This window comes from Aspergillus tanneri (assembly GCF_003426965.1).
Source record: "Aspergillus tanneri strain NIH1004 chromosome Unknown AapTan_2_pilon_pilon_pilon, whole genome shotgun sequence".
Taxonomy (NCBI): domain Eukaryota; kingdom Fungi; phylum Ascomycota; class Eurotiomycetes; order Eurotiales; family Aspergillaceae; genus Aspergillus; species Aspergillus tanneri.
Genome location: NW_022984629.1, coordinates 4,223,642 through 4,244,209, shown reverse-complemented (window position 1 = coordinate 4,244,209; position 20,568 = coordinate 4,223,642). Strand labels below are relative to the sequence as shown.

The window sequence follows — 20,568 nt, the reverse complement described above, 5'->3', positions numbered from 1 at the left end:
GTTCTTTACGGCATGAGACAGCCAGTATAGATCTTTATAGAACCCATGCGGCTCAATAGTGAATAAAAGCAACAAACGCTAAACAATATGCCCTATTCAACCATTCACTCACTGCCTCAAACATTTTTGAGCCCTTTGAGATGCCCCCACAGTTGTGCTGCATCCCAGCTTCGTCTACAAATATTTCTCTCCTCCCATTTCGTTCCAATTTGAAAACTGAATTCTTCATACAGAAATCTTCCCGATACTCTCTTCACTCATCCCATCACAGCCAACGTTCTCAAACTTACCTTCCGGCTCATCAGAAGAAAGCCGTATTCTGTCTCTCGTAGACATAAGATAACTTCAGGGATCTTGCTCAGCCTTCAAAATGCCTCCAAAGAAAAGAGACCAGACATGCAAGACGAGCAACGGCTCCCTCGAGAGAAACTCCGAGGCATGTGCTGCTTGTTCTCAAGCCGGTCCATCAGGAGAACCATCTACACAGCAACAGTGCCGTGTGGATTCCCAATCCTCGAAGACGGCGGAAGACGATGACGCTGAAAAATGGGTTCAGACTCAAAGGAGCTCCCGTAGAAAGGTAAGTGCTGGATACGCCCGCCTATTGCTTGTTGGTCTCTTCTATATGCAGAACTTAACGCTCGTATAGGCTGGGGAGGCCACAGACAAGACGAAACTGACCCCAGCATGCGATAGCTGCAAAAGGTCAAAGATACGTTGTCGGCACCGCCGCGCAGTCAGTGCCAATGAAGGTGTGCATTCTTCTCGTTTGTAGTTCCCTGCTTCCAGTGCGTGGAGAGCTAACCGTATGTCCTAGAACTGTCCGAACAGGCCGAACCACCCGTCAAGACATGCAAACGAAAAGCCAAAGTAGAGTCTCCGGAGTCCAAAGTTGCTTACCAGTCTGAAGAAGAATCCCAAGAGCTTGCTCGATCGGCGTTGAAGAAGATTAAACTGCGATGTGGCTCCCAAGACAAAGGAAAGGGCAAGGAAAGGGAAGTCGCAGAGGCAGAACCAGAGGCAGAGCCAGCTATGCCTGCGAAAAGACCACGCGGGAGACCTCGCAAGCATCAAATTATCGAGGATACCCCGGATCCTATCCTGGAGACAACTCCTCCGCCCAAACGAACCAAGTGGGATTGTAAGGCAACGGAAAAGGCATCGGCCAGTGAAACGGTGGATGCCCCAGGATCTAGCGCTGCAGCGAGATCTCGCGGATTTTCTGCCTCGGATAGTCTAGACGGGTCGGCACAGTTGTCCGTGCACGCAGTCTTGAGTCGAGAGTTAGGAGAGAAACTGGAAGAATGTGAGACGAACTGGCGAGCAGCCATTGATTCGCTCAGTGAGGCCAAGGGACTTTTGGATAACTGGGTGGAGGCGTGGCGAAAAGGACAGTAATTAGATAGCGAGGCTCACGGGTATATAGAGAGATGGCCTACCTATACGTAATAGACATACTTAACGGACATCGTTGTTAGCGCCCGCGATCGCTTCAAGCAAGTCATTATTGGCTAGCATAGGCAAGACCAGATTAAGGGAACTCTCCCTTAAACAGCAGATGCTCATACAGTATGTATGCCCGCCCACTCATGCCGAGATGCGCTCTAGGAGGCATTGTGTCCTGCATATGCAATTTCTACACCCTTGCGGCGTGGTGCAACTGCTGTAGACATGTTTGCCTTCCGAGAGGATCCGTAGAGAAGAACCGACTTTACGGAGTACCTTATGATTCCGATCTTAATAGTAATACATATGATCAATGATTACTATTTCTAAGGCTTCCGATCCCCATGGATCACATCGACTGATTGATCGGTCTACTGGCACTGGATGGCGCTTGCAGTCTCCCAGGAGAATGTAGTATAAGTAAACCACCAGTCGCTAGGTCAACTGCGGGACTATTCTGACTCGAGCATAACAACGCGGACTTTACACTGGATCTACTATAACCAGTGGCTTCTGACAGAGCACGATACGGAAGTGAGGTGGGAATTAAGATCAGGAATCGTCTGGTTATTATTCCTTGCAGCCAAGTGTGCCAGCACAGGCTATCCAATGGTCGGGTTAGCCCCCCTCGTCCTTGTTCTGACCATCTCAGTTTCAACGAAGCCGCCAAATCCGACGAGAATTCTTGTCTCCGTTATGCTTACCTCGGAGTTCGTTAGCTCTCTTACTGACAGGCGGTAGGCCGTTACGTGTCATCCCTGTTCTGGGCAACGAGACCGTTTGATATGCAGGATTTGTTGGGCCGATGGGAGCGACGATCTTGATCCTTCATCCCTCGGAGGATCTCGTCCAACGTAAGTGGGTAATTCCCAGTGGATCCAGGAAACCTTGTGCAAGGTAGTATTGACCTCGAGATGGGGCAACAAGATGGTACAGAAGTGCAGAAGGAAGAGAACAGTCGGACAGTGAGAATGGAGCAATCGAACTCACCGCTTTTTCGACCAGACCAGGATGGATGCAAGAAGGAGATGGCGAAGGAGAAGGAGGAAGGACTAATAAATTAGTGTCGACTTCCCTTCCCAAACGAGAAAGAATGCATCTGAATGGTACGTATAAGATGTATGTATGTATGATACAGTATGCATGTATGTATTGTATGTAAGTATGAATCGCACCAGCGGGAGCCCAGGTTATGAGCCTGCATTTCCTACATTTCCTACATTTCCTGCATTTCCGCATCTCGGCCCCACGCTCAGGCTTCTGGCCTCGTAATGCTTTGTTCAGTTGCGTCTTGCTGCCGTTCCGTCTCTTGGCCCCGGTCGCATTTCTTCCTTGGCTCCCGCGACTGACTCGTATTTCTTTCTCTTTCTCTCAATTACTCCCCCTCCTTTTCATTTCCCACGACCCAGGAATTCCCACCACGGCCCCATTTTGCTCTCTTAGATCCATGGAACTCTACCAGTGACCCGAATTCTGTTGGAACCTCCGGCGGCGGCAGAACAACGTTATCGATATCCAGGTACTAATCACTGTAGTACCACACAGACGACTCCACGACGGCACGATTGCTCTGCTGGATCCACATATCCTTCTGTCTTGGCCATTGTTCGTCTTTCATATTGTTGGAATTTTGTCCGGTGATTGGAATACGGCTCGAATCATCCCAGGATAGCCCATTAGACCATGCCAGCTGGTTCGATGGACGCCTTAGGTGCTTTCTCCTATCTTTCGGACAACTTGCCCGAGTGGATCACTCAATTGTCTAATCTGGCCGCTCATACGGCTGCCAAACATGCGGAATATGCCGACGAATTCAAGAAGCATGCGATGGTGATGCCGTGCCGTCGCAAGAATAGCTCCATCTGCTCCATTCGAACCGCTGAACGTGCTCATGAGGACCAACCAACTCCAACCGGTGCAGTCGAGTCGACTGAAGCTCCCCGAATCCCTCGAAAACGCAGAACCGACGAAGCCTCGATTGACCCAGACGACCGACACACCTTTGTGAGCATGCGACATAACCTTATCATTCACTACGATGGCCACACTCAGAAGTCTCTGGAGGATATGGTACGAAACATTGGCACTGCGAGAAATAACATCCGTCGCGGAAAGATGTCCCAGTTACCACTCCAAGGCTTCCGTGGCGGGGCATTCGGGAGGAGCACGAGAAGGAGTCAGGGACGGCTAGAACCGTCCGCACAAGAGACGCCGGAAGATCAGTTGCTATTGAACATTCGCAGTGCACGGAGTCGGGGGCCATTGGGTCCTCCTAATCAATGGGCAACGAAAGATTCGTCATTTGATCTGGCTGACAAACATCTCGAGGTAGCCCACAGCATGTGTGAAACTGCGGCATACCAGTTTTTGCGCTCGGGCGACTGCTCAACCCAATTGAACTGTGTGGATGAAAAATTTAAGGTGTTACTCGAACTGGCAAGCAAAGAAGTCCAACGCCTCCAGGCCGAGCGGGATGAAAATGCCGAAGACGAAGACGAAGAAGAGGCAACTGATGTTACCCCGGCGAAGTCGAACATGGTGGAACATGACAAGTTCTCTACCAACAATGAAGACATTGAAGTGGACGATGGTTCCGAATCAATTGAGTCGCTGGATCTGGCCACTTTCCGAGCCAACCGGCTGAGACGTTATTGAGATATTATATCTCTTATTGCTCAGTGCTCTCCTAGACCTCTATTTATCCTTCTTTGTCTGCTTGGATTTAGCGTTGCTGAATATTTGGGTTACCTTCATTATCGACCACGGAAAAGCCTGGTTTCGAGTCATCGATCTTCATCAATACTTTTTTGTTTCTGGCTTTCTTGCTGTTTTATTTAAGCGACAATACCTGGGCCTCTCCATTCTTTTACTATCATTCCATGTTCCTGTCTATTTAATCTCATTCCTTGAGTATTTTTTTTTTTTTTTTTTTTTTTTTTTTTTTTTTTTTTTTTTTTTTTTTTTGGCATTGTCTGACTTATGAGCGTGGCGTTGGCATGGCGTTTTTCTCATCTTTCGTTCCCTTCTGCAAGCGGGCACGTTTGATCTGGTGTGGTCAGAATGTTATAGTCAGTATATATTGCCTTCGTGTGGGCTTGATTCTTAGGTAATTGATCGACTGCATCGTTTCCTATGCTTGACTGAGGCCAACTGGCTGTCCCTGTCCCGTATCGTTTGTACTTAAACTATACTCCGTACACTGGATCCATGTCGGGGACCATTCTGGGTGGTTAATTGGCTGCCATGCCACTACCGACGATCGCCGGGGAACTTTTTACGGCGTCGTATTTTTGTCCCTGTCCAGATAACTAGCGCAGAGAGATTACTTGTTTAGGACAGACGCATATGGATCAGTGTCGATTCCGTGAAGAACCAGGGTTTCTGAGTTGTTGTCTTCACTAGTGTACTTAATCTGCTTAGTACGTATTTGTCGGCTCGGACCTTGATAAGGTTACCTTTAGGGTACCAGAGATTCAGTGACAGAAGTGGTACACAGAGGTACTGGTAAGTAATGGTATCACATTTTCTTTCACGTATGGTATCGCTTGTTTGTCATGTGATGTAATTTAACATATAGATCTATTTACCGTTATTCCATCTCATCTTTCCTCCTTCACTGGACCACTCATTCCAATGGCCCCAACCGAATTGATTCCAAGGGACCTTCTTTGTAACGGCCTTGACTTTGCTGTCGACTGTGAAACTGTTGCGATCTGCGTCGCCCGCAATTCCTATCCCGCCGTCCTTCAAGAGCTTTTGGCTTACTATATACACAGACAAGCCAAGAGAACCTCGTCGAGATCGATTCATCCTGAAAAAAAAAAAAAGCTCTTCGAATGCCTCTCTCTGGTGACATAGCTGGTGCTTATAAATCCCTTGATCGCTGCTATCCATACCAAATCCTCGGCCAATATCTGTGGCCTACTGATGGCGGGGGCAGACCCCAATGGCATCCTACAGAAGGATTTGGAGGATTAACCAGTCCGCTTCATTCGAGGCCATGATGTGATTGCCGACGTATGTAGTAGGTTTCTTCCGCGTTTGCAATTGTTGAATGAGGTTGTGGCCTGAGGCATTTATCGTCGGACTGCTCCTCTCGCGGAGCAGGAGATAGAGGAATGTTGTATGGATTTCCCTCGACTTTGACTGGACCGAATCTCCCGGGCCGGTGGCTTCGGACTACTTCTGCGCTCACTGTACTCGAGGTTGCAGCCCAGTGTGGATGCATAGACTCCCTCGAAGGTCTTCGGGCCGCTAGAGCGGACGAGTCATTCTGGCAGACGGAGACGGCTCCTTTGTGCTGCAATGACAGCAAGTCACTAGCTCATTCTACTCGTCCAACTTCCTCACCTGTGCATGAAGCACTAGTGGCAGGACATCTGGCGATGCTTCAGCATCTGTTCACTATCTGCTGTCACTCGCCGAATTACCAACCCTATGCTGCACCCATCGTGGCTTTATCACCACTCTCCTTTGTCATTGCCCGATGCGACCTTACCAATCCCCGCGTACAACCCAGTTTAATTGAGCTGTTTGATCCTCTGATAGATCCTCACTTGTGTACACCCGTATTCGATGTCTACATGCTCCACTTTGCGACCGCCCACATGACCCTCATTTTCTCTCATGGCTGACGGACTTCCTTCTTGATGGACTTTCTACAGCGGGAACAACTGATCTATGGCATAGACTCCTTCACATTGTGGCGCTGCCGAAGACCGCTGAGAACAAAACTTGTTTCTGCATCCCACTCTATCACGAAGCAATCGTTGCACTCGCACAGTCGATTCTGCATGGGTGTCCCTGGATTATCCAGTCCTTTACACACTCAATCCATACGATCAGGACAGTTGACTAGGAAACCACGGCCCATGATGCGAGAAGCGCAGGAAGCACAGAAAGCGACAGTACAGGTATTACTGGAATGGAACGAGTCAGGCGTATGGGCACAAGATGTGGATGGGAATATGGCATTGCATTACCTAGCAGGTACACTGAATGTGGACGAGGAGAAGGTTTCGTTTGTTCGAGGTATAGAAGGAGGTGAGTTTGTCTGGCAGAAGGTGAGTAATCGCTGGGATATCACGTCACAGCACATGTGGGCTGAATAGGTAAGTCTCGACATGATGTCTGGTAGGTCATGTATTATCTCCTGGCGTGGCTGATCGTTGTGTATTTTCTCATCCAGGATGCTCCTGGTTATTTCTCCGGTAAAGTAGAACGCTCCTAATTGTAGCACATGGACTGGGATATATGTCTACCATGTCCCAGGTACAACGGCTTGCTCCCAAATTTTGATTGTTCTGACTCCATAGGTGCCTTGGCTCTTCGGGGGAGACATATGCAGGCCTAAGAACAACCGTCAAGTTTAGAAAGGAAGGAGTAAGAAAGTCAGGGTGACCACGCGATTAGCAAGGCCGGATTATGAACCTACCTGGCCATGGGAGCTTATATCAAATCCGTGGTGCCCGTACTCTCTCCGACGTCGGAGGATTTCGCGACCAACCGGATCGTCATGACGATAACTGCGCGCACATACCCAAAATGACAAGGTCTGTGCATAACAGAGGTAAAGAACAGACCGAACTGAAATATCAAAGCGGCAGAAATAAGCAATAAGCGGAATGACGACCGAGTCGGGATTGGCGGAGCCTGCTTCTTGATGCGATCGGGCGTAACTTGGACACTGTCCGGATCGGAATGTAGGACATTCCTTGGCCTCAAGGACCGGAGTGCTCGACGCATCTATCCGGGTGTTCTTTGTATTTAAATTGAGTCAACGGTAGTCAGAGTCTGTCATGGCTCATTGACTAGTCGCTATTCTGGATCTCAACTCTCGCGTCGCAGATCAGGATATGGATTCTGATCCTGACCATTCCAGACTGAAATCGAAATTGGCCTTAAGTCTGTATCAGCCTCGGCCCTTGAGATCATTGTGTTGATCTCCATCTGCTGAGTACTTTCTTTGACTTGAACCCTACCGGACCAGCAATGAGCATCTCAACAGCGGTTGTGTTGAGTCGCTCTCTTCTGGTTATGAATCTCGAGCTGATAACTGCTAAGCTGACATGCAACACTAACCTATAGCACCTCCAAAATCATAGTGCAGTGAATATCATCGCACCAAGGATTGAGCCCCGTTCTTCCATTTTGTTGTCTACTATTCTACCAGCAAGTCCTGCGCATGGGCCGTAGACAAGGTGGCATGTTTTTGCTTGGTGAACCTTTGGCACCTCCCCGCTAGGTACCTTGGTTCCTCGGTTTGACAGACATAATCGTACGGATTCCATGCATTGCGGTATCCAACATTTTGTACGGAGTAATGCCTCTTGAACGAAGAAAGCAAACATAGTTACAACAGCAATTGGAATGGCCGTCGGTTGATCGGAGTAGATGAATCCTCACTGGTTTTGATACTAAGAAGCAAAGGACTGGCATCATTATTACCACGAGAACATGAGATAGCCTAGCACGTTGGACACTTCAGGTTAGCAAAACGAATCAATTCTTCAGAGCGGCACTGGGTCTGGTGGGTGCCCTTCCAACACCAAACGACCAAACCCTCTGCAACAGGTAGAAGTGGCTAGACCAAACCGAAATAAAGGGTTTCGGCCGGATACCATTGATATTCATGGAATGGTTCATATCTACCTTGGTGCCTCTCCGGATCCCTTACCATTGGACCAACGGGATAACCGAATCCTAAATACCACGACTTTGAGGCCCGTAGCACAGCTCAGGCATTGTACCCGTCTACAATACTGGGCACAATGGTTTGGATGTGCTACCGTGGCCCTGGCCTAGAGCTTAATTATGCTGGCTAACTAAGTTGATGCTTTGGCCCGTAACGTTGGATTCCTAATTGTTATGGGGCAGTGATAGCGGTAACACAGCATCTGGTGAAACCTGAATTGCTAGATGGGTTGAAATATGCGTGTTTTGGCTAAAAGGGGCTAAACATGATATGATCCATTTTGAAGAGAATTATATTGATCACGGGATTGACAGGTGTAGGGACGGGCTGATAAATCGATGGGATAGGTAAGGTTGGAGATGATGGGAGGGTTGAATGAGAAGGATGGAGAGAGGCACTGTCTTAGCTACGTCGATGAACAGTCTCGCTGTCGACGAGCCCCGTGCGGTTTGAAATCTAAGAGACGATTATGCATCAAGACAGTCATCATCGGGCTGCGTGTTAATTTTCGAGAGCTGCCTTTGCAATGGCCTGTGCGGCCTTCCTCTATTTTTATCAGAGACGGCGAATCCCCACCTGCCAAATCATATCGTTCGAACAACCGGATCAGATCCTCTACTTTACGGTTAAGTTCCTATGCATTCGGTTGTAATGCGCTCCAGGCGCGCTTGCGTGGATCCCCTCCCAAGCCTGGGATCCAGACAGGGACGGTGATAGGCGTCGACATCCTCCACCTTCCCTGGTACATAAGTATATCCAGGATACGTGGAGATCGCTAGTCTTGTCGCTTGGTGAGTTTCAATTTTCACGAATATTTTTGCGCTGCTGATGCTGCGGCCATTGGCTCTTCTGGACCTCGGAGCGTTGTGCCTAACCCTTTGACAATGACATCGTGAGCACTTTCCCTCTTCCCTTGACAAAGTTCTCCCAGTCTGACTTATATTGTTAGGTTATGCACTGCAGCCAAACGGCCCCCCAAGCTCCGGGCAGCCTGCAATGAGTGTCATGCTGCTAAAGTAGGTGGCTTTTCCTAGAACAGTATGCAGCCGGACTAACATAGCCATCCACTCGGCAGGTTCGCTGCTCTGGGGAGAAATCTGGATGTCAGCGTTGTTCCAGCCTGGGCTTGATCTGTATCTTTTCTATCTCAAGGATAGGCAAAGTCCCAGGGAAACGAAGCAAGGCAAATCGGGCTGCTGCAGCCGCTGCGGCACTTGCTGCCTCCTCTTCCTCATCAACGCTCACTTCGAATTCCTCCACCTCTCTAACTTTGCCCTTGAACCGGGTACCGTCAAGTGAAGCTTTGCGTGCATCTCAGCCCGCTCAACGTCCGCAGGAAGACGAGTTAGCTGCCTCTCGACCACCCCACCTTGCAATTGCTCCTGCCTCTGCCCAGGATCCCTCTTCAATTATTACTCCGGCTCAGGACTACTCGAGCAGTATACAGTACTATACCGGGGATTGTCCCAATGAAGCGTCAAATCCGTCGTTACCCCTGCCGGATGTTCTCCCCACTCCGTCCCATGCCCCCTACGCCTGTCCAGCCAATGTTGACTTCGGGCTTCCGGATCTCAGCCACCTCTCCTGGACCACCGAGCTTGACCAGCTCAGCTCCTGCGGACTTCCCACACCGGGTCTCGAGATACCAGCCATAGCCAAGGGACCCTTACCCTCCGACCGCCGACTGGGTCAAATCTATGAATGGGAGATGGACGATGGCAGCAGCAGTAGCGTTGACCCTAGCCGAACCAGCACCGCATCTCTATGCCACCCCGTTACACCCCCTGATTTCAATGTGCTCGAGGAGTCAGCCGCATATCCTGTCCACCATGTAGAGTCGGTCAGCTGTTCTACTTACCTGTATCTCCTGCACGATATCGAGCAGACCACGACGATCGGCCATACGCTGGACTCCGTCCTCGCGGCTAACCAGAGATATCTGAGCACGCTGCTACAAATGACGGAGATACCGGGATTCGAACACGCCTACGATGCCCACCTACTCTTCACAGTGGCTCTGAGCAAGGTCATCTCCCTGTTCAGCGCGGGGTATAGGGATTTCCTGGCACGGATGGAAGGGCACGCGTTGATGGGCGGTGTGGACCGGTTGATTCGGTTTGGGGTGTTCGAGATCGACTTTGTCGAGCAGAAAGCCATCTGCCGCAGTATTTTGCTACGCGAGTTGAAGCGAGCTCGGCTGTGTCTGGTGCGGCTGGTGGACGTATTGAGTCGACAGAACGAAACCTGTGGTGCAGGACGCCACGAGGGTCTCTGCGAGGAGATGGGTCAACGGTTAGATCTATTGGCTGGTTCATTGGAGGGTAGTGAGCTATAATCAGTGCATCTTTCGTTTTTCTCTTCTTTTGGATTGGATTTTGAGATTCCGCGGACAATTAGGGTACGGTCATCACATGACCACTGAAGTCTTCCTGTTTTTGAATATATAGCCTGTCACATGCATCTAAATGATCTAATTTACCAATTACTGCATCGGAATTCTTGAATGCACAGCTGAAATTTGTCTGAAAGTGCATCTGAAGAGACAAGTAGACAGAGCCAGAACCACATCATCATCTCCCTCCTGTCCAGACAAGAAATCCACCACGTTCTGCAGCCCCAATCACGACTGCCCATCTGCATTGACTGTTTCGACTTCTGAAGATCCTCCCAGCGAATACAGCAATACTCTAGACTTGCGAATACCAATCATCGCCACGTAGCTGTCGTCAATGACAACTTCGTAGGCGGCCCGACCAGCAAAACTCTCCAAGTGCTCCTTGCGCTTGATCGCCAGGAGAAACGCGCGAATCCAATCTATGAGAGATACTTCATCTCCCTGTTGGAAATGACCCGGGATGACACCGCGCGCATCAAAGCAACTGTGCGCCTCGTCCTGGATGATCCCCGCCACCATCTCTGTACTGTACTGTGGTGCGGTATGCTCCTTGCGGATGATCAATTTGCCCGCACGACTGGCACCATGCTTGCCGCCAAACTGTTCTCGAAAATACTCAACATCACGGGCTAGTCGGTCCAGCGTGATGGTTCGCGGTGGCGTATACAACATGCGCCTGCGGCAAGAGCAGCGGCAGCGGCGAGATATCCGGACGAGGCGCATTGGGCCTCGACTATGAACACGCAGCGATCAAGGAGATACACTACCGCAACACATCACAGAAGCAGGCTAGCGTGTTGAGACTAGTATCGTTGGCTAGTGCGTAGTCCATCTGGGGCACGTTGTTGGCCATGCTGGTGGGGAGAAGCACGATGGGTATACGGAACGCCGCGTGCTGGTCTCGGGCTTGATGAAAGTGACGAACGGTAGTCAAGGCTTCGACGCCACTGATAACCAACAGGGAATCGAGCCGGGACTCCTGGAAACATTGCGCCGTCGTGGTCAGATCGTCCGCAGGCAGACCGCTTTTTGACCCGATATCGGATCTGCCGTCGTTGACCTAGTCCTCACAGTCTGCCAGCGTAGTTCGCGTACCGAACCCATGGGACTGTCTGAATGATGTCAACAGAGACTCGGAAATACGTTATAGATGGCGATGGGTGTGTGGCCCTTGGTCAGGCAGTAGGCGACTATGGTCCGAGTGGCGGTGTTCATGCCAGCTGTTGGTGCCCCGATGTGGATGACTGCGATACGCATTCTCTAGACTCTGGATCAGTATCATCAGACATGGGTGAGTTCCAAGGAATAGCTACTTCTTTCTTTTTGTCCGGAGACAATATGGTCCAGGGATGATCTGATGTGCTCAACCGGCGATACGCCCCATGATATTTCATGAATTCCGGATCCAGGAGTCGCATTGCCCGGTCGAAGTCTTTGGATTGCACAGGCATTTGCCGGCTTGGTCAATGTCACCGTCTCTCTGCCAATAATAATGTCTTGATTCTTGGATCATCGCCACGAGTCACGGCGAGTCGGGCGTCATCTGCAGCACAACCTGACTAATTCCATGCCCTGCAGGGTGGCCAGCCAGAGGTCGTACGCACACGGCGCTTCTCCTTGTTGGATGTGGCCCAGGACAGTGACCCTCGTATCGAGCTCGAGTCGTGTTCTCAGGATGTCTTTGACGGTCTCCGAGGAGATATGCTGCAGTTTATGGTCCTGTGAGCCTTCGACGATGATCACGATAGTCTATCGTTTGCCTCGAGTACGATTCTATATCCATAAACTAACCGCCAGACAGACACAGAGAGAGAGAATCACCTTCAGAATCACCGCACAAATATCCTCCTCCAATCCCGGCCGCGGCGGTCTCTCAGGGATAAATAGCCTATCTACCCCCGTAACAATAGCCACCATGAGAGCCAACCATCCACAATTTGTACCCATGACCTCGATGATAAAACCCATCTGATGCGAACTGGACGTATCAAAGACATCATCCTCGGCGTCGCAGATCCGTCACAACGCCGAATAACACCCGAATGTCGCGTCCGTACTGGGGAAATCAGTATCAGTGGACCCCAGCAGTCCCACGACATTTAGACTGCGATGATCATCCACTTGCGCCGCAGTCAACTTCCCTCTATCGATCAACTACTGCACGAGACTCGACCACTCTGATCGAAACAGCTGTGGCCCCATTAAACTCCCCCCTCTCCCCCGCATAACACCAGGGCATCATCCCACTGAGAACCAGGTTCATCGCCGCCAGAAATTAGGATTCCAATTCGAGATGGACTCATAATATAAATTACTATATATATCAGATAGATGGTGGAAGTTCTATTCAGTAATGATGTTTACATCCGGGCCCCGCTTTATATAAGTCGTGTTGATAGGCTGCACTGGTGGTCTGACCTGACCTTGTCCGACCGACACGGTCATCCTTGCAGCTTTCATGCGTGGCGCAAATGGGGTGTTCAGTGGTTCTTTAATGAGGCAATACAAATCGATCAGATAAAACATTATATTATATTATGCATTCAGGATATACCCACACGATTAAGATAAACATTACTATACAGTACTTCAACTATGAATATACATCCACATTCAACTGAACCGCCGCCATCCCGTTCACCACGGCCCCATGCTGACTGATTCGATTGAACCACGCCGTTAATTCAGGGAATCGCTCGATATCTAATCCCAGAGAGCCTGCGGCAGCTACGCAGGGGAAATGGATAAGATCCGCCAGGGTACTATGTACTTGTTAGCTCAGTTTAAGAGATTGATACATCGCGGGGAAATAAGATATAAGAAGAAAAAGAATGCTAACCACCTCTTCCCAACAAGATAACCCCATTCAGATCTATGCAAATGGTCTTCTAAATGGAGATATAAATGCAAAGCCCGTCGGACCGTATTATCCGTATGCGCAGTCCCAGTCCCTTTCCCTTTCCTAGCGTCAGGAAACTCATGGGACAAAAACGACAACCAATACTTCATTTCCTCTATATCAACGCCCCCCCGGGAGAGCTGTTCCTCATGATCTTGCACGATCAGATATGATGCGATCGGTTCCACTCCACGGATGGAGACGCGGCGTCCGGCTTGGTCGAAGTCCGTGAGTACGGGGAGACACTTGTGGGATTCAGATAGGATTTCGTTGGGGATTTCGTTGGGTGTGTTTATGAGGTGGAGATCGTAGGGGAGCCTGTTTATTGGTTAGGTGGTGTACTTATTATTGCGTGGGAACCGTTGGTCGTAGAATGTGTCGTATACGCACTTGAGTTCGGCCAAGATGATGGCGGCTGTTGCTCCATCTTGGGATTTGGGATATGAGTAGAGGGAGATGATGTTTCTGCGCTCGTCAAATACATTCATCACGTTTGGTATGTTTATTGAACTGTTTCTGTCGTGGCAGAGATGATACTGCTGTTAGTTTTGGCGTGAGGGTGGTGATGATGTCATAGGTAATACTGCCTCAGGCATAAATCAGCCATCTCACCGCCCACGAGTTTTCTGCCCCGGAAAAACAAACCCCCGCGCAATCCTTATCATCGAGAAAACAATCTTCAGAAGATTATCATCAGATCAATCATTCTCCACCGCCACCATGCCTCAGAACGAATACGTCGAGCGATGGCAGAAACTGCATGGAAAGCGGTAATTATCCCCTCCACATCATTCACCGTCCCCCGCTAACCCTCCAGGTTCGACGCCGAAGAGCGGTCCCGAAAACGTCAAGCCCGTGAGGTTCACCGTCAGTCCAAGGATGCGCAGAACCTCCGGGGTCTGCGCGCCAAGCTGCATCAGCAGCAGCGTCATAAGGAGAAGATCCAGATGCGGAAGCGCATCAAGGCCCAAGAGGAACGCAACGTCAAGTCCAACTCGGAAGCCGCCGACCTATCGTCCGCCGTGCCTCATTATCTGCTCGATCGGTCTGAGGCCACCAATGCGAAAGCCCTGTCCTCCGCCATCAAGGATAAGCGTAATGAAAAGGCTGCCAAGTTCGCGGTGCCTATCCCAAAGGTGCGCGGCATCTCGGAGGAGGAAATGTTCAAGGTTGTCGATACGGGCAAGAAGACGCATAAGAAGTCGTGGAAGCGAATGATCACCAAGCCTACCTTTGTGGGTCAAGATTTCACCCGACAGAATGTGAAATATGAACGGTTTATTCGGTTAGTGGTCTGTCTGGCATTCTGGGGTCTGCGTTTTAACGAATTTTTTGTCTCTAGGCCCATGGGTTTGCGTTATAAGAAGGTCAATGTCACTCATCCCAAGTTGGGCGTGACGGTTCAATGTCCCATCCTTAGTGTGCAGAAGAACCCTAATAACCCTCTGTACACCCGTCTTGGGGTGTTGAGTCGTGGTACCATTATCGAAGTCAACGTCAGTGATTTGGGAATGGTCACGACCTCGGGAAAGGTGGTTTGGGGAAAATGGGCCCAGGTGACCAGTAAGTGGATGATGATGGAAATGCTCGGACACGACATGCTGATCCAGACGGTAGATAACCCCGAGAACGACGGTTGTGTAAATGCGTAGGTTACTCCTTCTCTGTGGTTTGGCTTGTCACTAACAGACAATAGGGTTCTTCTTGTTTAAACATATGATAGCGACTTGATCTTTTCCTGCAAGTTCTGACGGATACCTTGGTTTGATTTTAGACGGTTGAGTTCAATAAAAGCTGCTAATTACGGTTCTTAAAGATATAGAATGAAATTCTCTATACATGGTAGATAAGCATATTCTTACTACTCGAAAGCTAAAAGCAGAAAACTAAGTCGAGAACTAAATAAAAATAGGAAGAATATATTATCATTTTTAATTCTTAGCCTGATAATTGAGCGTCCCGTAGTCAGTCGGTTCGGCCATTGCAATGTCCCATTCATCCTGCATTCTGAATTAATTGGCATGATGAAAGCCGACGGCCGGTATTAAAAATCCAGCCGACATAACTTGTTTAGAGTGTACTTCTGTCAATATTTCAGTGAATCTGTGTTCCTTGACTACCTAGGACCGGGCACCCTTTTTAGTCCAGTGGAACTGTACCCATATTTCAGAATATTGACCGTCCCTTTCTTCAGCTCTCGATAGGCGAGCATAACCGAAAATGTTTCTGTCTCTTGGCTGTATTTTTGACGGATTGTAGGTTACCGAAGAATTAGACAGTTATCTAGGGTGTGAGAATAGACTGCAGTATAGTATCTTATGCTGGTCTCTGAAAAATCGCCTAGTACGTCACCTTAAAGTAATCGGTAAGTATGCTAAACTCCAAGTGTTCTTTGCCCTGTGTGGTATGATTAGATTATAACTTAAGTTAGTTAGTACTATTCCAACGCTTACAAAACAGAGAGTGGCTCCCGGGCTTCCAACATCCTTCACCATCCATTGTGTGACATGAGAACTTTTGACCTCGTTTGCTTCTGGCTGAAGTGAATTTGTTGCATTGAATCAAGAGCAACCCCCTCAAGGTACCATGCTGCTCAATGGCTTCGCTTGCCACCAAACATCCATGCTGTTTGGTTTTCTCTGCTGAGGGTGAGGGTTATATTAGCTGCCCAACTTGTGCACACGCCAGTATAGTTTGCCCAGTGGGCGGAGCTCATCCTTATTACATCCCTGGTTGCTTTGATCAGAGCTTCTCAGTTATTCTTAAGGCCTGGGTTTCTAATAAAATCTTCCCAGGTTCGTTGGCATTTATACTGAGACAAAAAATACTATTCGACCACAAAGGCACCATTGCTAGCGCCCTACGCCACAACATCCCTCCACCTTAGCTGTGTGACACGTGACCACCTACAGACTTCGATCCACGGCTCCGCCAGGGAATGCAACATCCTGTCCACGTTTCGCACTAGTATTGGATGAGCAACCCAACAACCAGACTATAGAGGATAAAGTTGTGATGAAATGGGAATAAAACTGTATACAAGCATGAGAAGTGTGGTTGAAGGAGAAATTTCCTCTCTTTGCCTCTCTTATATTAACTTCCTTCGTGAAATACCTCTAGGATTTATAGAAAATACTAGTTCCTGTACGTCGACTGCTAGACTAGCCTGGGATCGGAGGAATACCGTAACTGGATCATCGTCTGGGATGGCCTACGATGGTCACGTAGAGCAGCTGCACGAGGGTGGGTCAGAACTACTAGTTTCTCGAGTTCAGTCCCGAGTGATGTGCGGAGAAGTCAGTCCAGTAAAGATCGACTGGAAATGATGCTTGGATCTCTTGACTTTTGTTTCGATCCATCCGGGTGACACAGCATGGCGGCACATGAACCCCCGAGAATGGATCATTCTGTGGATCAAGAATGTGAATAGGAATCAATTACTCCGTCTTCTTATCTCCCATTTCCACTTCGGACAGAGTCTCTTCCAACGATCCGATCCCCATCAGATGATGGTTTTAGCGCCTCTTCGGTCGCGTCATCTGCCTGCACAAGACCTACAGCTAGACATGTCCTGTCCTTTTTTTTACATCTCCCAACTACATGGAGTCGTTCCATTCTTTGTCTCCTCTCCCCTCTTTCCTTTAGATCCGTTAGAGCCGTTTAGAGCTCCAAAGGCTATGCTGGTTGGTAAATGTGGTCGGTGGCCTGTGAATTTCTGGTTTGGTTCCTTCCCGTGTAGGTCCATGGATGGCGACCGGCTAACTTGTCCATAGTCCGCGGATTTTAGCCCCCAAAAGCAAACCACGGCTTCCTTTCCCCTTTTTCTCCTCCCTATCTCAAGATGCCTCGATCAGTCCACTCGTACTTTACCTCTGCTCCCACTGGGGAAGACCAAGACTCTGGCGATCCAGACCGTCCTGGAGTCGCCTCTCGAACCGTTCCACCCTCCCCGACCGATGTCAAACGAAGTCACAGCCTTCTTGCCGAATCCCACACCCGTTATGAATCCTTGGAACCGCCGTTGGAAGTGGGGGAGACCACCAGCCTTCTCGGCAAGACTCAGGAGAACCGCCGCGGCATACCACGACGCTCATATACGAATCTATCGTCCGGCTCAGGGTCGGAGGTTCCTTTCCGACACTCGCTGCTGGCCGGGAGCCTGCGTCGATCGCGACATCATAGTCGCACGAATTCCCAGACACTGCGGTTTAGTCGACGGAGTAGTATAGATGCCGACCAAGTGGATAGCCTACCAGCGTCGACCAAAGACGGTATGACCGCTTCGTTCCTGGATGAACGGATGTGGTACGACCAGTTTACCTCCACCGATTGGGTCCATGACAGTATCGCCGACGGTGCTCGTCTCCGGGAGCTGCGCAAACGGAAAGATGTTCGGGGTCGCCTCCTTGCCTGGTTTGATGGCGCCCAGGGCTGGATCCTGGTTGCCGTGATCGGCTGCATCACTGCCGCCATCGCTTACTTTGTGGATGTCACGGAGGGTTTGGTGTTTGACCTGAAAGAGGGCTTCTGCACCACCAAATGGTTCCACAATCGAGAGAGCTGCTGCGTGGAAGACGGATATTGTCCCGCATGGCGGTCGTGGTCGCAGATCATGAGACCAGTGGGGACTGGCAATCAGTGGATCGATTTCGCCATGTTTGTGGCCTGGGTGCTGTTTCTCTCGATAGTTTCCTGCTTTCTGACCTTACTCACAAAGACGGTGGTTCCGTCGTCTATCTCGTTGACGACGCTGGATGAGAACCTGGGTGCCGCTTCATCACGGAGCCCGAGGCCCTATGCCGATGCGGACGACTCCCCCGAACATGAGGGCAGCCCTCAACCCTATGTGCCCATCCGCACCCAGCGTGACATGGTGTACTATGCTGCTGCCGGGAGCGGCGTAGCCGAGGTCAAGGTCATCAACAGTGGGTTTGTCTTGCACGGGTACTTGGGGTTCAAAACATTGGCCATCAAGACGATTGCGTTGGTTTTCAGCGTCTCCTCCGGCCTGAGCCTCGGCAAGGAAGGTCCGTACGTCCACATTGCGACGTGCGTGGGGAACATCTGCTGTCGGCTCTTCGCCAAGTACAATCACAACGACGGGAAACGACGAGAGGTGTTGAGCGCTAGTGCTGCCAGTGGTGTTGCCGTGGCCTTTGGAGCACCGATCGGCGGGGTTCTCTTCAGCTTGGAGGAAGTGAGCTACTACTTCCCCCCCAAGACCTTGTTCCGGACTTTCTTCTGCTGTATTGCCGCAGCCCTGTCTCTGAAGTTCCTGAACCCTTATGGCACCGGCAAGATCGTTCTGTTCGAGGTGCGATACGTTGTCGACTGGGAATTCTTTGAACTGGCCATCTTCAGCCTGCTTGGCATGCTAGGAGGGGCGCTGGGCGCCCTCTTCATCAAGGTATCCAGTCTATGGGCACAGTCCTTCCGACGTATCCCGATCATCAAGCGCTGGCCCATGCTGGAGGTGATCCTCGTGGCGCTGCTCACCGGGCTGGTCAGTTTCTGGAACCGGTATACCAAGCTGCCGGTCTCGGAACTGCTGTTCGAGCTGGCCAGCCCCTGTGAACGCAAGTCCTCGTCGCCCACGGGGATGTGCCCCGGCGAAGATGGGATTGGTGAAATCGTCCAATATCTTCTCATCGCCTTTGTCATCAAAAGCCTCCTCACAGTGGTGACGTTTGGTATCAAAGTGCCGGCCGGCATCTACGTCCCATCCATGGTTGTTGGCGGTCTTCTGGGCCGCATCGTGGGCCATGTGGTCCAGTACCTGGTCCTGAAGTACCCCGAGTTTTTCTTGTTCGGATCCTCCTGTTCTGCTGTTTTTGGCATGGAGTCCTGCGTGGTCCCCGGTGTATATGCCATGGTCGCTGCGGGAGCCACGATGTGCGGCGTCACGCGATTGTCGGTTACACTGGCCGTCATCCTGTTTGAACTCACCGGCAGCCTGGACCATGTGCTTCCTTTTTCGTTGGCGGTGCTCTGCGCCAAATGGACCGCCGACGCTATCGAGCCGAGAAGCATCTACGTACGTGCGCTGAGATGGTTGGTTGGTTTACATGCTTACTCTACTAGGATCTGCTAACCGATATGAATGCGTATCCGTTCCTGGACAACAAACTCCAGATTGCCTCCGATGCTGCTCTAGGAGACATCGTTCGGCCGGTGCGCAAGAGCCGGGTCATCGACATCTCAGACTCGCCGTTTGTGCCAGCGAGGGAGCTGCGGTCCAAGTTGCAGAACCTGCTGGTCGCGGGTGAGCTAGACAGCGGCCTCCCGATATTGCGGCACAACGTATTGTCGGGGCTGATTCCGGCACCGGAGCTTGAATATGCGCTTGATAGTCTTGAGGATGAGGAGAACACGCTATGTCTCATGGCACTGGACACGACATCGACATTATCCGATAGTGATGGTAGCCACGCGTCTGATCGAGTGGATTTCGGCCAATACATTGATCCAGTATGCCGCCCGTTCCTGTACCGTGGATGATGCTGACTCGCTAGGCTCCTATCTCTCTTGATATCCATTCCCCCATCGACCTTGTCTACCAGTGCTTTGCCAAACTTGGCCTGCGCTATCTCTGTGTGCTCCAGAATGGACAGTACGCGGGGTTGGTGCACAAGAAAGCATTTGTGAAATTTATGAAAGAGAACGAGTAAGATATTTGTTGCTGTATATATCTGGGCTGCATATGTAATTCTTGGTGTTGCGTTTGTATATTAGCCGGAGTTGTTCTGCATGTTAGATCATAGAACTGCATTGTATACCTATACTGACTTGATTTTCTGGACCTTTAAACTACATGATTTCCCGTAGCCTACCTAATAGAATGCACCATTTTCTCTACGAAATCCGTTCATTCCTTTGAGTAGTAGTAATATACTACGCCTACAGTCAAGCTTAAGAGTTGTCCAACATGCACGTAATCGAAAGAGAAACTGATGGCTGAAAAGGTGTCAACCAATAATAGCAGATTCTTAAACATGTTTTCCACATCAGTGAACTTTTACTTTCTGAGTGACAGATACCTAACTTTCTTTCGTCATTCCTCTGCTCAAGGGGATATCACCGGAGAACCAAGCGACTGTCACCAACATTTCAACAGCTTCTTCACAAGACGACCGA

At 50.0% G+C, this 20,568-nt stretch overlaps 7 protein-coding genes across 7 annotated transcripts; 5 read left to right on the top strand and 2 right to left on the bottom strand.

Annotated features, from left to right (window-relative positions):
- Window positions 1–370: 370 nt before the first annotated feature.
- Window positions 371–1,398, top strand: ATNIH1004_001345 (uncharacterized protein; the record flags this gene model as incomplete). The annotated part of the gene is made up of 3 exons (XM_033566045.1): window positions 371–580; window positions 650–752; window positions 818–1,398. The coding sequence occupies 3 exons, from the start codon at window positions 371–373 to the stop codon at window positions 1,396–1,398; spliced, it is 894 nt and encodes a 297-aa protein (XP_033431802.1).
- Window positions 1,399–3,129: 1,731 nt separating this feature from the next.
- On the top strand, window positions 3,130–4,101 carry ATNIH1004_001344 (uncharacterized protein; the record flags this gene model as incomplete). The annotated part of the gene is made up of 1 exon (XM_033566044.1): window positions 3,130–4,101. One exon carries the CDS (start codon window positions 3,130–3,132, stop codon window positions 4,099–4,101), a length of 972 nt encoding a protein of 323 aa, XP_033431801.1.
- Window positions 4,102–6,320: 2,219 nt separating this feature from the next.
- On the top strand, window positions 6,321–10,475 carry ATNIH1004_001343 (uncharacterized protein; the record flags this gene model as incomplete). The annotated part of the gene is made up of 5 exons (XM_033566043.1): window positions 6,321–6,509; window positions 8,488–8,882; window positions 8,937–9,032; window positions 9,090–9,156; window positions 9,216–10,475. The coding sequence occupies 5 exons, from the start codon at window positions 6,321–6,323 to the stop codon at window positions 10,473–10,475; spliced, it is 2,007 nt and encodes a 668-aa protein (XP_033431800.1).
- A 285-nt stretch (window positions 10,476–10,760) lies between these two features.
- Window positions 10,761–12,452, bottom strand: ATNIH1004_001342 (uncharacterized protein; the record flags this gene model as incomplete). The annotated part of the gene is made up of 6 exons (XM_033566042.1): window positions 10,761–11,211; window positions 11,303–11,595; window positions 11,679–11,795; window positions 11,849–11,993; window positions 12,091–12,284; window positions 12,357–12,452. 6 exons carry the CDS (start codon window positions 12,450–12,452, stop codon window positions 10,761–10,763), a joined length of 1,296 nt encoding a protein of 431 aa, XP_033431799.1.
- Window positions 12,453–13,128: 676 nt separating this feature from the next.
- Window positions 13,129–13,922, bottom strand: ATNIH1004_001341 (uncharacterized protein; the record flags this gene model as incomplete). Its single annotated transcript, XM_033566041.1, has 3 exons — window positions 13,129–13,297; window positions 13,540–13,752; window positions 13,825–13,922. 3 exons carry the CDS (start codon window positions 13,920–13,922, stop codon window positions 13,129–13,131), a joined length of 480 nt encoding a protein of 159 aa, XP_033431798.1.
- A 232-nt stretch (window positions 13,923–14,154) lies between these two features.
- Window positions 14,155–15,086, top strand: NSA2 (rRNA-processing protein NSA2; the record flags this gene model as incomplete). The annotated part of the gene is made up of 4 exons (XM_033566040.1): window positions 14,155–14,204; window positions 14,252–14,719; window positions 14,777–14,997; window positions 15,052–15,086. The coding sequence occupies 4 exons, from the start codon at window positions 14,155–14,157 to the stop codon at window positions 15,084–15,086; spliced, it is 774 nt and encodes a 257-aa protein (XP_033431797.1).
- A 2,189-nt stretch (window positions 15,087–17,275) lies between these two features.
- On the top strand, window positions 17,276–20,102 carry ATNIH1004_001339 (chloride channel protein; the record flags this gene model as incomplete). Its single annotated transcript, XM_033566039.1, has 3 exons — window positions 17,276–19,468; window positions 19,516–19,902; window positions 19,947–20,102. The coding sequence occupies 3 exons, from the start codon at window positions 17,276–17,278 to the stop codon at window positions 20,100–20,102; spliced, it is 2,736 nt and encodes a 911-aa protein (XP_033431796.1).
- Between the last annotated feature and the right edge of the window lie 466 nt (window positions 20,103–20,568).